Here is a 16,869-nt window from a genome sequence, read left to right as displayed (position 1 = left end):
TCTCTTATGTCTCTCTCTCTCATGTCTCAGTCCCTCTCTTTCTCTCTCTCTCATGTCTCAGTCCCTCTCTTTCTCTCTCTCTCATGTCTCAGTCCCCCTCTTACTCTCTCTCATGTCTCAGTCCCCCCCCCCTCTCTCTCTCTCTCTCTCTCTCTCATGTCTCAGTCCCTCTTTCTCTCTCTCATGTCTCAATCCCTCTCTTTCTCGGTCTCTTTCTCTCTCTCTGTCTCTCTCCCTTATGTCTCAGTCCCTCTCTTTCTCTCTCTCATGTCTCAGTCCCCCTCTTACTCTCTCTCTCTTATGTCTCTCTCTCTCATGTTTCAGTCCCTCTCTTTCTCTCTCTCTCATGTCTCAGTCCCTCTTTTTCTCACTCGTGTCTCAATCCCTCTCTTTCTCTTTCTCTCTCTCTCTCTCTCTCTCTCTCTCTCTCTCTCTCTCTCTCTCTCTCTCTCTCTCTCTCTCTCTCTCTCTCTCTTATGTCTCAGTCCCTCTCTCTCCTTTTCTCTCTCTCTCTCTCTCTCTCTCTCTCTCTCTCTCTCTCTCTCTCTCTCTCTCTCTCTCTCTCTCTCTCTCTCTCTCTCTCTCTCTCTCTCTCTCTCTCTCTCTCTCTCTCTCTCTCTCTTATGTCTCAGTCCCTCTCTCTCCTTTTCTCTCTCTCTCTCTCTGTCTCACAGAGGGGTCCTTAAAAAAAGTTCAAACTAGATGATTGTTATTTTATTTGGTCATACTTTTTGCTGGCATATCTATTTGACATTTGATAGTAGGTTCTAGAGTACCTGTGTAATTACTCGATCAATAATAGGCCTAATGTGCAAAGAAAGGCTGTCTATTCAGCTGCTCTGTTCAATAGTGGTGTGTAGAGTCCTCTGTGTGTAACAGAAGGCATGGTAAAGCCCTCACAGCTCAATAACTTACCCATAGCCTTGACTCACACTGAGTATTTGTCCAATCAGCATTGGAGACAGAATATTATATTGACTGCAAGGACACAGCATTTAAATACATTTGAATTCAAATACAGTGCCTTTAGAATGGTATCAACATACAATACATAACATTATGTAGACATCGTTCATATATTTGGATTTCTAAGACAGCCATCACCACACGATTATACCTTCAGAGTTGATAGGAGGGGGGAAAAATAGGGTCTGGAATACAGTAATATATTAAGCCTCTTGTGTACTGTGCTGTGCTTGTTCAATTTGTACCACGACATCTGAATTTGAACCACCAGCCTTTGATGCATTTAGATATATTCATTTATTCTGTGTGTTATTGCCAGGGCTACATAAGGACCTCCCTTTCTTGTTAAATAGGCTTTACTAAATAAATGGGGTAATTCATCACTGGGATTATAGACAGAGAAACTCAAACTCCCGTGTGTGTGTGTGTGTGTGTGTGTGTGTGTGTGTGTGTGTGTGTGTGTGTGTGTGTGTGTGTGTGTGTGTGTGTGTGTGTGTGTGTGTGTGTGTGTGTGTGTGTGTGTGTGTGTGTGTGTGTGTGTGTGTGTGTGTTTTAAAAGCGGGTAATTTGTGGCAGACAGCCCATCTTCTGAAAAGAGCCAGTATGACGGGGCCATTTTGACAGAGTCATAATAATGATGGGGCCGAGGGGCCACAGTCCCATCATCATCAGACTGCTGCCTGCCTGACATTAATATATGCAAGAACCAGTAGCTGGATTAGAACACTGGTCCTGTAGGGCTTTATATCACAGCACTGTGAGCACAGACATCCCAGCCCATCACCACAAATCATAAAGGTCCTTAAGGAAATGGAACTATGTTTTGCATAGCAAGTGGAATACTGTACTGATTAAAGTGGATCCACTAAAACGTTTTGCATGACAAACCAAGCACTTCGGGCATGTTCACTGCTTTTGAATATGGCTGGTAGGTTTTGATATGGTGCACTAGTGCATTCACAGTGACATAACATGGCAAGCTGCTACAGAGTAGAGTGTTCTTGGACTGTTCTAGTTGGTTGCCAATGGGATTTGATTCGAGAGAGCAGCACAAAGGGCCCCACTCCACTGACTGATCTCATTAACCTTAAGGTGCTTGTATTTATCCCCAGGCACTTACTGTTCCTTATATGGTATTGCCTCGCCCCCCTGGAGAGAGAAAGAGAGACACACACACACACACACAATTTGTGGTTCATTGTTGCCAATTTTAAATTGTAAATTGATTCCCCCTTCCTCCTGTCTCTGATTTTCTCTCTCACTCTCTCTTCTTCAGGTTGTTTTGTGTGTTTGTTTGAGTCCATGTTGGAATGCTAGTTGGATGATGACATGTCTTCCAGAGGATGTTTGTTTAGGTCACAAGTTTCTATGTCAAACATCTGCTTCTCATATAACTACCAATGACTCCCATTTCCTAAATCCCCTGTCATGTTTAGAGAGAAGGATTAGCTTTGTGTTGCCCTGGAAACTCCCCCAACAGTTGTGTTTGATATTGTGTGTGTGTGTGTGTGTGTGTGTGTGTGTGTGTGTGTGTGTGTGTGTGTGTGTGTGTGTGTGTGTGTGTGTGTGTGTGTGTGTGTGTGTGTGTGTGTGTGTGTGTGTGTGTGTGTGTGTGTGTGTGTGTGTGTGTGTGTGTGTGTGTGTGCGTGCGTGCGTACGTGCGCGTTTGTCCTTCTGATTCCACAAGCAGAAAATCACTTCAACTAATATCAAACTGTCTGTGAGGTCAACTTTATGTCCTCTACTGACTGGAATAGTTTAGAGATGTGTTTCTGTGGTTTAATTAGCCTGCATGGGAACGGTTGGCCACTAAATATCTGCACTAATCCATCAGCTATGCAAATCGTGATTCCAATTTAGAGAGATGCCGTCCGCCTGAGGCGCTTCCCATAATGGATTTCTTCTTCGTTGTTATTATTTTTAAATACAGAAAACAGAAAATCACGATATCAGTTTTCTTCAACATTTGAATGGATTTCATTTGGATCGAACTACACCATAAACCCTAGTTAGGAATGCACAAATGTAGGTTACAAAAATAAATATGTGTCTATGGAGATAGCAGATGTTTACAATGCTGTCTAGAATGATATTGTAGGCAAGACTCTATGTTTAAAATTAGCCTCAGACATGATTTCCCGTCCTTTGTGATCGGATGGTATGGAAACCTTCCCTGGGTAAGTACACACATCAATAGTAAAGTTGCAGAACAGGCACAAGGGAGTGATAGAGAGGCTGGTATTGAAAACCTATATGGTTTCTTGTCATGCACGCCCCAAGGGGAAAAAAACTATGGTTGGTTGTTTATTAAAGGCGTAATATCTGGTAAGCTATAATGACTGTGTGTTGTAGCTTCTCTGGTTGTATTTTTATGCACTGTGAAGTTTAAGGACTAAAGACATAATGATTACAATGACCATTACTCATTTTATTTCACAATCTTGTGAATTAAAATGTATTTGTAAACTTGTTACATATTGATAAACTCTCTCCTTTAAATGTCATGAAAATAGTATTTATCAATAGAAAATATCATTAAGAAGCTGTAGGGTTAAATGCGCTCCATACAATGTAGCCTGTAGAAGCTGCCTCTCTGGGGTTTCTTAACACAGGATGGCGCCCTCCTCTTTAGGTAGAGAACACAATCTCATTCTTATGGGGAAACAGGCACACCCTTTGCATTCCATATTTGTCTTAATAAATATTACGTAATTGCCTAATGAATTATTAATAAAACGCAATTAATAGGTGCAAATTGCACGCATGTTCACACATTTTAATTGCAAATCACATTACATTAGACCAGGCTAGTCTGATAATGTGCCACACCTTTTACAAACACGATACGGGTAATTGTTCATCACATAGTTGTTTTTGCATTTATTGTCATCGATCGAGTTCATATGTATGCCTACTAAAGATTAAATAGCCACAACGCTGACTGCAGAATCTCAGCTCTTGGAGTTATTAGCCTAGTTGCAATTGTTAGGCGAATTATATTCAATAAAGCACATTTTATATCTGCAAGAACATTAAACGAATCCTATATTTCGGTTGTAACTCTAAGTTATTATTTTATATCCCAGAAATGGGGAAGGGTCAATCAATTAGGGAGAAGGTGAGAACTAGGGGTAGCAGGCACTAAGACATGTTGCTACCACGGAGAAAGTAGATGGGTCTCCAAAGAGAGAGGTGGTCCAACGCTACTCACCACTGTCATTAGAACAGTGCGAGCTGCTTGCCAGAGAAGCATCTACACATTGCCTGCTCGACATTACATTGGAACTTTCACGTTTTGATCATGCAGCTTTTTCTGATTTGTGCAAACTGAAAAGCACTTAGATTTATCCGTTTATCTTGGAGATCACGACGGTGTCTGAATATCAAACGGACCAGTTTTACGCACGCAATTAGTGCCCAGTGTATACAGGTTGTTGGGATAGCCGCTCCAACAGACAAAAGTTATGGACAAGTCATTTAGTGGTCTGGAAGATTAGACCATGATATGTGCGTCTGCACATCAACGTTTTTGATGCGCGTCATGATTTTCTAGGCTCTTCACAGTGATTGTATGTGGCCCGCTGTTGCCAGTTACATGTTGTAAATCGTCGCTTCTTGGATATGGATACAATGAAACAAACGGCTGCTGTTGCAGAGATTGCCTCTAAGGATTGCACATTACAGTTTCGGGAAAGGAGACCATTCGATAAGCGCTCCAGGGAAAGAATAGAGGCAGAGATGGATCGGGTGCGAACTCGGGAGAGATTTGAAGCCACTCTAGCCGGTCTCGGAGAGCTGGAATACTTGAGACAGCGACAGGAATTACTGGTCAGAAATGTGTTGAATCACCAGGAGTACTCTATACCAACAGTAGATCTAATGTGCGTTACGCACGAGGGGAATTACTTGAACTCGGAGGAAAAACTTCTTGAAGAAAATATTTTATTGCTAAGAAAACAACTGGTATGTAGACTGAATCTAAAGTAATGTATTTATTCCATCAAAGTGTTTGGGATAACGTTAATACTAGTGATCATCATTTGGCTGAGTTTTATTTGCGTCCGTTATGTTTTGGTTAGCCTACATTTCAAAAGCGGTCGTGAAATACAAGTATCTCTATTAGTGTATCGTTGGATTGAGACTATCCAAATTGTTCAACAAGAGGTCTATTTTCTGACTGAGTCGCAGCTCCTCTCCATTCACGTCCAGGGAAAATGAGAACATAGCGGAACATAGCCAAGACAAGCCTACTGATAAAAGTTGGCGACGTTGAGTTTGCTTCGCCACGCAGGCGCAAACAAGAGGTGCGAAGTCTGTCAACGATTGTGGTCTATGTCTATGATATGTTTAAAATAAAAAAACAGGCCTGTAAATTAGATTTCCAGACTACTTTCCAGAATAATTTTCTAACTGTGGCCCTTTAGTAGCATATGACTTGCTGTTGGCTTTTTTTCACTTACTCACATAAAATCCTGTATACATTTGTAACCTAATATTTTGGAAAAGTTCAATGTAATTATTTTCTAATGATTACAATAAATTAATGATTCCATTAGATTGATCTGTCATTATAAATCAATGCAAGCAATTGGGTCTCCAGAGGACAAGAGGTTCCCACAGAAATGATAGAGAATAGAAGGATGGCTATTTAAATGAAACTTCCTGAAGGGAGAAGGAAACTCCTGATGTACTCATGTGGTCTGTGAGGGGGTCCAGCCGCTTCAATGAGTCTTACTGATGCGTTACAATGGATGGGGTGACTGAAAGTAACTTTTACAAGCAGATCTCCCACCCCCTGCTGCTGTTAAAGGATGCCAGGGAGTTATTGGCTGCTTCTTTGAGATTAGGCCATTAAACCGACCAAAACACACCTGGGTTCAATAAGGCAGTAAGGGCAAAAATCATGAATGGACTCAGTATTAAAATGTATTGGGGGAAAAAGTTGCAGTTGTTGTATTATACCCTATCCCCATAGGGTTTATTGTAGGCCTACCATAAATCCGATTGGTTTTCAATTGTCATTCTATTATTACAGACCATTTCACTCTCAGCCTACACAGACATTCCCTAATAAAATCAAATTTGGACATTTACACATCCTCACTGGTTTTTTCAGTCACCCTATCAACCCAGTGGGAGGGTAATTTTATTCAGCAAAACAAATGTTGGTCTGCCTGCTAGAGATGCCTTTCCCAAATGGTACTTTGTGTGGAAATGGTCTCTGAAGCCATAGCATGCTCAGAGCACATAAATCACCCACTGCCTCCTGTCAGAGGCCTGGTTTTATGGCCTGCCAATCTGCTGCTGCAGCGAGAGGAAGGGCTGCATCTCAATATAGCCAGGCGTGTGTGTGTGTGTGTGTGTGTGTGTGTGTGTGTGTGTGTGTGTGTGTGTGTGTGTGTGTGTGTGTGTGTGTGTGTGTGTGTGTGTGTGTGTGTGTGCATGCGTGTGCATGTGTGTGCATGTGTGTCATTACTGGGCTCAGTCATGGAGCAAATGGTAGCTAAAATGCTTAATGCACAGGGGATAGGCCTTCTGAGATGACAAGCAGGTAATTGGGAGTAATGTATCCTATGTCTGTAGTCACATAATTGTCACTATTGTAGCAAATGTAAATAGGGTCTGCTGTCACTGAGCCTTCATGGTTGACATTTTCAAACCACAGTCTAGAGCGGAATGGAGAAATGTAACCACCACGGGATCTGGGTGATGTCATGTGTGACCCTGGCTGTTCCACATAACCTGCGTGTTTGATGGAGATATTGTTTTGCTCCCACAAGACGTGATTCTAATTTAGTCTGGGATACTAATGGGTTCTGATAGGGCGACATGGTCTCGCCAAGATGTTGAAGACTTGCAGCACAGTAACTACAGACTTACTTTTAATGACCAACATTCAAGGCTATGGAATTCATCAGAAATGGAACCAAAAATAAGGAGCTAAACATTCTGTTGCAATACAGATCAACACTATGGATTAAGCTATAATAATAATTTGGTTGGTGATTATATTTGTCCCTTGTACAACTCAGTGGCCTTGTGGTTATTGTCCGCCCTGAGATTGGAAGGTTGGTAGTTCCATCCACGGCAGAGTCATACCAAAGACTGTAAAAATGCGTCTCTGCTTGGCACTCAGCAGTACGGAGATAGATTGGGGGTAAGGCCCTGTGATAGATTAGCATCCAGGGGGTGTACTTGTACATCAAGCTGCCTCATGCTACAGAAACAGGAGATAGGCTCCTGCTCATATGAACCAAGGCTTGTGCAAGGCTACTTACTTACAAGTGTGTATTAATATTCATGTGTAAATTGGAAATGTTTTTTTGCATGTCCAAACTCTCCCTGAGACACCCTCAGAATGGGGCCAACTGTAGATTTCATAGGCAGAACTAGCTGTAGTCCAGGGTTGAAGGCTCAGCGTTAACAAGCAACACCCTGGACAAGAGCTAAGGCAGAACTAACTGTAGCTGCTGTACAACTGTAACTGTGTTACCTGTGCGTGTGTTTCCCTCCAGAACTGCCTGAGAAGGAGAGATGCTGGTTTGATCAATCAGCTGCAGGAGTTGGACAGGCAGATCAGTGATCTCCGGTTGGACACGGAGGTGTCACGTGAACACGTGGAGACAGACAGCCGCCCGAGCTCAGGTTTGTCTGGTTACAATAGAATTAGAATGGATTCTAAAGGTTCTACTTCAGAATGTTACCCTGTGGAAACTAGACATGATTAGTGGGATCTGTCGACTGAGTGATTTTTTTATCTTTTTTTTACCTAAATAGTTTTGTTTTTAACCTTTTATTTAACTAAGCAAGTCAGTTAAGAACTATTTTTTATTTACAATGATGGCCTATCCCCAGCCTAACCCTAACCTGACGCTGGGCTAATTGTCCACCACACTATGGGACTCCCAATCACAGCCAGTTATGATACAGCCTGGAATCGAACCAGGGTCTGTAGTGAAGCCTCTAGCACTGAGCTGCAGTGCCTTAGACCGCTGCGCCACTCAGGATCCCATTTCAACTTAAGTAGTTGAGGATACTGCAGAACGTGTAATCCCCCAAGGTATAGGGTTTTTAACACATGGGTTCTCAAAGTGGGGTCTGTGGACTGATCTCAAAATATATAACAAATATAGATATTTTTAGGTAAACCCCGTATAGTACCGGTTTGGACCCCCCTTTTCCTCCAGAACAGCTACAGATACGCTGTGGTGTTCAATCATTGCTTAGTTGGTATCAAGGGACCTAATGTGTGCCGGGAAAACATTCCTCACACCATTACACCATCGCCACCAGCCTGTACCATTTACACCAGGCAGAACTGGACAATGGATTTATGATGCTTATGCCAAATCCTGACTCAGCCATCAGCATGACACAACAGGAACCGCGATTCATCAGACCAGGCAATGTTTCTTCACTCCTCAATTGTCCAGTGTTGGTGATCGTGTGCCCACTTGAGCCGCTTCTTCTTGTTTTAAGCTGATAGGAGTGCAACCTGGTGTGGTCGTCTGCTGCAATAGCCTATCCGTGACAATGATCAATGAGTTGTGTCTTCTGAGATAACGTTCTGCACACCACTGTTGTACTGCGCCGTTATTTCTCTGCTTGTGGCCCACCTGTTAGATTGCACCATTCTTGCCGTTCTCCTTTGACTTCTCTCATCAACAAGCTGTTTTCACCCACAGGACACCTGCTGACTGGATGTTTTTTGTTTGTCGCACAATTCTCGGTAAAGCCTAGACATAGACATAAAAAGGCCTGGCACCGACGATCATACCACGCTCAAAGTCACTTAGGTCACTTGTTATTTTTGTAGTTATTTTATTTTTTGTTATTTCTATCGCTATTTTGTGATATCCATTTGGTAGTTACAGTCTTGTCCCATCGCTGCAACTTCTGTATGGACTCGGGAGAGTCGAAGGTCGAGAGCCATGCGTCCTCCGAAACACAACCCTGCCAAGCTGCACTACTTCTTGACACATTGCTCTCTTAACATTGAAGCCAGCCACACCAATGTGTCGGAGGAAACACTGTCCAACTGACACACTTGTCAGCGTGCATGCGCCCGGCCCGCCACAGGAATCGCTAGAGTGCAATGGGAGAAGAACATCCCGGCCGGCCAAACCCTCGCTTAACCCGGACGACACTGGGCCAATTGTTCGCCGCCTCATGGGTCTCCCGGTCGGGGCCGGCTGAGACACAGCCCGGGATCGAATCCGGATCTGTAGTGATGCCTCTAGCACTGCGTAGCAGTTCCTTAGAAGGTTTAATCTAACAGTAACTGAATGCCTTCATGCCTGTCTGCCTGCTTTATATAGCAAGCCATATCCTCGTGACTCACTGTCTGTAGGAGCGAACCATTTTCGTAAGTTGGGTGGTGTACCTTTTTTTAAAAATCAATATTACTAACAACAGATTGAACAAATGTTGGCCAAGGGATCATTTTTATTATTTTATACATTTTTATTATTGGGCGTGGAATAACAATTGCATTCTAATGGTGCATACGGACTGTTTCTTGTTGTCAAATTAACTGGGGCAAGCTTCAGACATGTAGATATTGCTCAGCCCCAGTCAATTTGACAAGAGATATGCTTGCTCCAGAGAATTTGACAACAAGAGACGTTTTTTGTGTGCCCAATAGCATTTGGGGGGGATATTGTGCGACACTATTACTGTAGATGTATTAACTACATTTTCTGAAATTACAATGCAAAAATATTACATATAGCTCCTTTAATCTACATTTCATGTTCTTAACCCTGGGCAACATTGGTCTGGGTGGCTCACAGGGATATTGGTATCCACAGGACTCCACCAATTATACATTTTCCAACTCATTACTTATTGTATTCCCCTTAAAGAAATGTGAAGCTAAATGCACTGCAATTCAAGCTTGAAAACTGCTATTTTTCTCCGTGCCTCATGTTTTCTTTCTGTCTCAAAATGTGTACAAATGCATTATTTTAGCCTTAAAGCTGAAAAAAAAGTATCTCTGCCCCATGACAATGTGTAGAATTGCTGGAAAACTTGAAAGCTGAGCTTGAAAACTTGAAAGCTGAGCTTGAAAACTTGAAAGCTGAGCTTGAAAGCTGAGCTTGAAAACTTGAAACCTTCCCTCTGGGTCCAATATTTGGTTCACCCGGCCATGAACTGCAAAAGTCACAGTAAAAAACGAATTCTATAATATTTTGTGTTCCGAGTTGTGTTCTGATTGAGGGGGTCCCTGATGAGTTTGCTATCACAAAGGGGTCCCTGACCCCAAAAAGTTTTAGAACCCCTGTCTTAGCAAATGAATACAAATATGACATACAAATGAATGACAATGCAAAACATTTGCAAAATGGGCATATAGAGAATTAGCATTCCACCGGCAAGCTTGCCAATAAATTACAGAGCGGATGTAGGGTATGCTATGCTGCAAATATAACAAACTTTCATCTAGTATAAACCCTATCTACACAAAGCATTGTTTTTTAAATGCCTGAGATTTTCTGCCTTAATTATTTTAATAGCCGCAGCCTGTCATGTGATAAGTTGTTGGATGACAGCTTCCTCCATGAAGTGTGTAAAATCAATGTGTTAAAATGTTCACTTTTGTTTCTCTGCCCATTCTCTCGGTGTCGCTGTCTCTCTCTCTATCCAGGCTTTTACGAGCTGAGCGACGGCGCTTCAGGGTCCCTCTCCAACTCTTCCAACTCGGTGTTCAGCGAGTGTTTGTCCAACTGTCGCTCCAGCACCTGTTTCTGCAGTCCCCTCGACACATCGCTTTGTGCCTCCGAGGGAAGGCTCAAATCTGCAGGTGAGAGAGAAGCCCCCACATCACAGCCCCCATAGCACCAGGGTTTGGGCCAATTCATTTAAATTATTTCAGGAAGTAAAATTAAATGCAGCATAGTGGCTGTCTATGTACAGCACAACATAGACCGCCACAGCACAGCCTCCCATAGCAAAGTCTAGAACACCACTGGACAGCCTAGCCTAGCATAAGACAGCACAGCAAAGCCTAGCGCCAATATGACAGGCAGGGTCCTGGTGTTTTATTTCACATGGTCTATCTTGGGAGCAACAAATAGGCTGAATCCTTTTGTTGTCCTTTGCTGTATAAACACACACTCTTTCCTTCTTTCCCCAAAGACCCCCATCAGGCCGTCACCCACCACATATCCACTTAACTTGGGTCTCAGCTCTGTTCCAGCTGGCCCCAGTTCAACTTCTAATTGTTTCCTTGGTGTCATTGCCATTAGTGGGGTTTGTTGTGACAACTCTTTGATTCAGAAAAAAAGAGTAGGAAGGAAACCCCAAACACTATTTGTGTCCCAAATGGCACCCTTTTCCCTACATAGTGCACTAGAGCCTTATAGGCACTATATACGGTGTCATTTGGGATATGGCCAATATCAGTTGAGCTGGATTCCCAGCCAGGCCAGGCAGATGGCTCAGATCTAACTAACAGCCACACCTGTGATGATAAGACACAAACAAAAGGACCATTAACACGTCCAAACCAACTGCCTTCTTCGTTAGCATATTGAGAGGATGGTTTGCTTTGCTTAGCCTGTCAACACTACACACCTACTGTAAGCTTCTGTGTGGCATTATAGTTGAAATGAGGAAATGGTGTGGTAACTGGTGGTACAGTATCTGTTGTTTTATGCTATGGATGGGCAACTAGGCCCGCGGATCAACTTCCAATCGGAGGGTGTCTCGGGATCTCAACTTAATGTTGAGAGTTAGAATAGTAGAATACACAAAGTGCAATTTTATTAGTCGCTTTCACTCCGATATCATATCAAAACTGCAAACATTTATCTCCACCCTATGGCAAAATTAGTAGAATTGCAAGAAATTAGCTATTCAGTGCGTCCGGAAAGTATTCAGACCCCTTGACTCTTTCCACATTGTTACGTTACATACAGCCTAATTCTAAAATAGATGTTTTTTTCTCATCAATCTACACAAAAAAACACATAATGACAAAGCTAAAACAGGTTTACACAAATGTTTGCTAATTTATAAAAATAAATCAATGGAAATACCACATTTACAAAAGTATTCAGACCCTTTACACTCAGTACTTTGTTGAATCACGTTTGGTAGCGATTACAGCCTCGAGTCTTCTTGGGTATGGCGCTACTAGCTTGGCACACCTGTATTTGGGGAGTTTCTACCATTCTTCTCTGTAGATCCTCTCACGCTCTGTCAGGTTTCATGGGGAGTGTCACTGCACAGCTATTTTCAGGGTTCTCCAGAGATGTTCGATCGGGATCAAGTCCGGGCTCTGGCTGGGCCACTTCACCCCCCCAATCTGAGGTTCTGAGCGCTCTGGAGCAGGTTTTCATCAAGGGTCTCTCTGTACTTTGTTCCGTTCATCTTTCACTCAATCCTGACTAGCTCCCAGTCCCTGCCCCTGAAAAACATCCCCATAGCATGAAGCTGCTACCACCATCCTTCACCGTAGGGATAGGAGAAGGTTTCCTCCAGACGTGACGCTTGGCATTCAGGCCAAAGAGTTCTATCTTGGTTTCATCAGCCCAGGAAATATTGTTTCTCCTGGTCTGAGAATCCTTTAGGGGCCTTTTGGCAAACTCCTATCGGGCTTCCGTGCCTTTTACAGAGGAGTGGCTTCCGTCTGGCCACTCTTCTATAAAGGCCTGATTAGTGGAGTGCTGCAGAGATGGTTGTCCTTCTGGAATGTTCTCCCATCTCCACAGAGGAGCCCTTGAGCTCTGCCAGTGACCATCAGGTTCTTGGTCACCTCTCTGACCAATGCCCTTCTCCCCCGATTGCTCCGTTTGGCCGGGCAGCCACCTTTAGAGTCTTTGTGGTTCCAAACTTCTTCCATTTATGAATGATGGACGCCACTGTGTTCTTTGGGTCCTTCAATGCTGCAGAAATGTTTTGGTACCCTTCCCCAGATCTGTGCCTCGACACAATCCTGTCTTGGAGCTCTGTGGACAATTCCTTCGACTTCATGGCTTGGTTTTTTCTCTGACATGCACTGTCAACAGTGGGACCTTATATAGACAGGTGTGTGCATTTTCAAATCGTGTCCAATCATTTGAATTTACCACAGGTAGACTCCAAGTTGTTTCAAGGATGATCAATGGAAACAGGATGCACCTGAGCTCAATTCTGAGTCTCATAGCAAAGGGTCTGAATACTTATGTAAATAAGATGTTTTTGTTTTTATACGTTTGCAGAAATCCTAAACGTTTTGCTTTGTCATTATGAGGTATGAGGAAAAATTTGTATTTAATACATTTTACAATAAGGCTGTAACTTAAAATGTGGCAATGCACTGTAAAACTGCAAATGTTTTTCTCCGCACCATTGCAAATGGAGTCGATTTGCAGGAAATTAGATATAAAATATAAATATCTTCTCTCCGCCCCATGGCAAAATGTGTAGAATTCCAACAAACTTGCTTTAAAACTACAAAATGTTCTCCATGCCCCATGGCAAAATGTGGAGAATTGCAGGAAATGAACAAAAAAAAAGATTTATCTGCTGTCAAGAAGGGGGCCACTAAAATGTTTTCTTCTGAGAGGTGGTGGGGCACCCCAACAAAATGTAGATTAGAGCCCCCAAAAGGCTGGAGCCAGCTCTGGCAGCATGTGTGGGTATGGATGTCGGTACACAGAGTCCCTGCAGCCCCCTATGATGAGTTCAGATTTTTGTGCCTCCCCCCATCAAAGTCACCCATCCCGGTTTTGTACTGTAGCCCTGTGTGGTTTCCATATGAATGACTAGTGGTGTATCTGTTGCTCTGTAGTCCTTATCCTCTGTCTCCTGTCTGGTTTTCAGATGAGCTGGGTAACTGTGCTGAGTGCGAGGGCCAGTGTGAGGAGCAGCAGACGTCAGGGACAGTCAGGAGGTCCCCCTCTGCTCCCTACTCCCCCTCTACAGATACCTCCACTCAAGACATCCAGTCCAAGTACCACTGTGACCTGATTGCCAAGAATGGCAGTGACGTGTACCGCTATCCCAGCCCCCTCCACGCCGTGGCCGTACAGAACCCCATCTTCTTACAGTCTCTGGCCGAACACCTCAAAGAGGACGGAGGGCTGTCAAAGAGCGGCGGCTGCATCGAGGGCTCCAGTGACTGTCAGAAAGTGGAGCAGCAGCCTATTCTGGTGCCCCAGAGCAATTCTTGGTCTGCCTCCCACTCGCTCGCTAATAAACGACTGGACAATTATATCTTCAGCCTGCTTCAGAGGAGGGCTCAGCCCATTAGGACCAACAAGCCACGGACGAGCATCAGCACAGACCCCTCCAAGAGCATCCTAAGGCAGGGTAGTCTGTGTGTGAGGCAGGCTAGTGTTGGACAGCAGCAGCCACAGGGACTGTGGACTGCTCCTGTTACTGACCTCAAACCAACCTGGCAGACGTGTTTACATGCAGGAGGTGCCAGTAAAAATGATCCAGGAACAGGCTCCCAACAGAGACAGTGGTCAGTGGAGAGCAAAGGGGAACTCCTCTTAGAAATTGGGATGGTGTCCCAGTCTTTGGGCCAACCTCAGAACGGATATGCCACAATCAACAGCAGTGACATTCACACCAACAGCCTGGTGACCAACACCAACAGTCTGTTGAAAAAGAAGGCGCCAACCAATAAAGGACTTCCATCGTCGACCGGTCCTCTGTCTAAGGATTACCAAGACCTGGGCGCCCCCAATGCCAACTCCTCCCCCAAAGAGAGAACGCAATCTTATTTCCCTAATGCTCAAGAGGAAAACATTACTAAACTCTCCCAGACACTGCCAAGAGACCTCACCAAAACAGGCGCTCCCAAGAAAAGCCCTAAGAGCATTGCGGTCTCAGTCTATACAGCCCGGCACACTAAAGAAAAGAGGCCAATACTGGAGCTGGTGAGTCTGGGGTCTTCCTCCCAGAGCCAGGATGAGAGTCAGGGTCACATGGTCAGTGCCCAGTACATCCCCGCCCAGAGGCAGGTGGTCAAGCTCCGCAAGGGGGGCAAAAACGTTAAGATTGTCAAGGTGAAAAGCGCCTCCCTGAAACCACATAGGGGGACGCACGCACATGCTGAGCCTGTATCATCAGAGATGACGGGGACGAGGGAGAACGGTCACCGATCTGGAGGATCTAGGAAGTCTCGTCAGCCTGAGGAGGTACAACATGTGCACAAAGTCTCCTCCAAGAGGGGGGCATCTTCCAGGGCCAAGCGCACCGTCCCAGCATCTATCCCTGAGGGCCGGGTCCTAGAGAAACACATGGCCATGGTGTCTACAACAAGGTCCACTGTGACCAGGCATCACGGCTACCATGGTAGGGAGGTGGTGGTGGCCAAGCCCAAGTACAAGCGGACAAGCGGACAGGACTACAACCGTGGAAGGCTGAGAGCCATCACTGAGGTGCCTTACGACGAGGCCCTCAGGAGAGCCCACCGCAGGCAGAAGAGGGAGCTCCTCGGCCAGGTCTCCACAACCACCACCATGTACCTGCCCTCCAACGTGCAGTTCACCAGCCCTTACGCCTACGTGGCCGGCAGCGATTCTGAGTACTCCGCAGAGTGCGCCTCACTCTTCCATTCCACCATCATGGACACCAGTGAGGACGAGCGGAGCAACTACACCACCAACTGCTTCGGGGACAGCGAGTCCAGCCTGAGTGAGGTGGACTTTGTTGCGGAGAGCACTATCAGCAGTGACTCTGAGGAGAGTGGAGGGATGAACTGGCCCCAGTTTGCAGGGCAGGGCGCTGGGCCTCAGGAAGTAACCACTGCCCAGGCTAAGGCCTTCGTCAAGATCAAGGCCTCTCACAACCTGAAGAAGAAGATCCTCCGCTTCCGTTCTGCGGGCTCGCTGAAACTGATGACGACTGTATGAGGGAGGGACTTCAGGGTGTCGGGCAGGAAGCAGCGACCAATCAAATTGGTTGCTCTCTCAAGTGCCTAGGCTGATTTTCTTATTTTACAGAAAGTCTCTGCTAAAGTTAGTCTCAGAGACATTTAAGGAAACATTTTAATTGGGTTTGGACAAAATGTCTGGCAGACTCCCTCTCTCTGCACTTTCTGACAAACATTGGACAGGGTGAAAAGCATCTGAGTAGCCCCATTATTTTGTTTTATGTAGCCATTTTTTGTATTTATTATGGACTTTAACCTTGCTGTAGTACATGGCAAAAAGTTCTGTAAATGCTTTTAATGGTTATGGTTTACTTTTTGATTAAAGATATTTAAACTTAATATATTTGGTTGCTATTTCTTGGATACATATTTGATTGATGATTGAAGCAGAGTATTACTTAAAAGTGGCTGTAAGGAATATTCATGCAAATAAAGACAGTCTATTCTGAAAATTGAAAACTGCTGATGATACCATGGTAACACTTTGATATATGTACACATAAGATCTGCATGAGCAACTGCTTTTCCTTCATCTGTTGTTGATACCAAGTAGCTAGCTCCAATTGTTGTTTATAATGATTATGCGTGTTAATACTGGTGCTTAACTTTTTTTAATGCATTATTAAATGTCTGCTTTAAATTCAATATTTGGTCGTCATCCCTTCTTCTGAATTGTGCATTGAGGTAGCATAGTTGTTTGTTGACAAAAGTATTTCTTTCCTCCAGTTCAACCTCCACTGTGACATTATCATATCCAATGTGATCTTTCACTCGATTTTGTCTCAATAAATCAATCAATAGGTCATTCTACAGCATATGAATATAATTGCATTTCTATGTTCTACAGTACTAAAGCGTATTCCAGAACCTCACCACCTTCAAATACTGACCAAAAATATGAACAGAACATCAAATCCAATTTTATTTGTCACATGCGCTGAATATAACAGTTGAAATTATTACTACAAGCCCTCAATCAACAATGCAGGTTTAAGAAAATACAATACAAAAAAAGTAAGAGTAAGTGATAACAA

General features: G+C 44.0%; 1 protein-coding gene across 1 annotated transcript; it reads left to right on the top strand.

The window, feature by feature from the left end:
• Nucleotides 1-4,068: 4,068 nt before the first annotated feature.
• On the top strand, nt 4,069-16,480 carry LOC118368096 (dapper homolog 1-like). The gene is made up of 4 exons (XM_035751867.2): nt 4,069-4,929; nt 7,482-7,611; nt 10,613-10,768; nt 13,774-16,480. Exons 1-4 carry the CDS (start codon nt 4,588-4,590, stop codon nt 15,813-15,815), a joined length of 2,670 nt encoding a protein of 889 aa, XP_035607760.1. The 5' UTR covers nt 4,069-4,587; the 3' UTR covers nt 15,816-16,480.
• The last annotated feature ends 389 nt before the right edge of the window (nt 16,481-16,869 follow it).

This window comes from Oncorhynchus keta, chromosome 35 (genome assembly GCF_023373465.1).
Source record: "Oncorhynchus keta strain PuntledgeMale-10-30-2019 chromosome 35, Oket_V2, whole genome shotgun sequence".
In the NCBI taxonomy this organism is placed as follows: Eukaryota; Metazoa; Chordata; class Actinopteri; order Salmoniformes; family Salmonidae; genus Oncorhynchus; species Oncorhynchus keta.
The sequence above is the reverse complement of the archived record's forward strand: the minus strand, read 5'-3'. Positions and strand labels throughout refer to the sequence as shown.

Excerpts from the sequence above, each read along its gene's own strand:
- LOC118368096 (XM_035751867.2), top strand. The coding sequence starts at position 4,588 with ATGGATACAATGAAACAAACGGCTGCTGTTGCAGAGATTGCCTCTAAG. Across the intron at positions 4,930-7,481 it reads TATTGCTAAGAAAACAACTG|AACTGCCTGAGAAGGAGAGA; the intron begins GTATGTAGACTG and ends GTTTCCCTCCAG. Across the intron at positions 7,612-10,612 it reads AGACAGCCGCCCGAGCTCAG|GCTTTTACGAGCTGAGCGAC; the intron begins GTTTGTCTGGTT and ends CTCTCTATCCAG.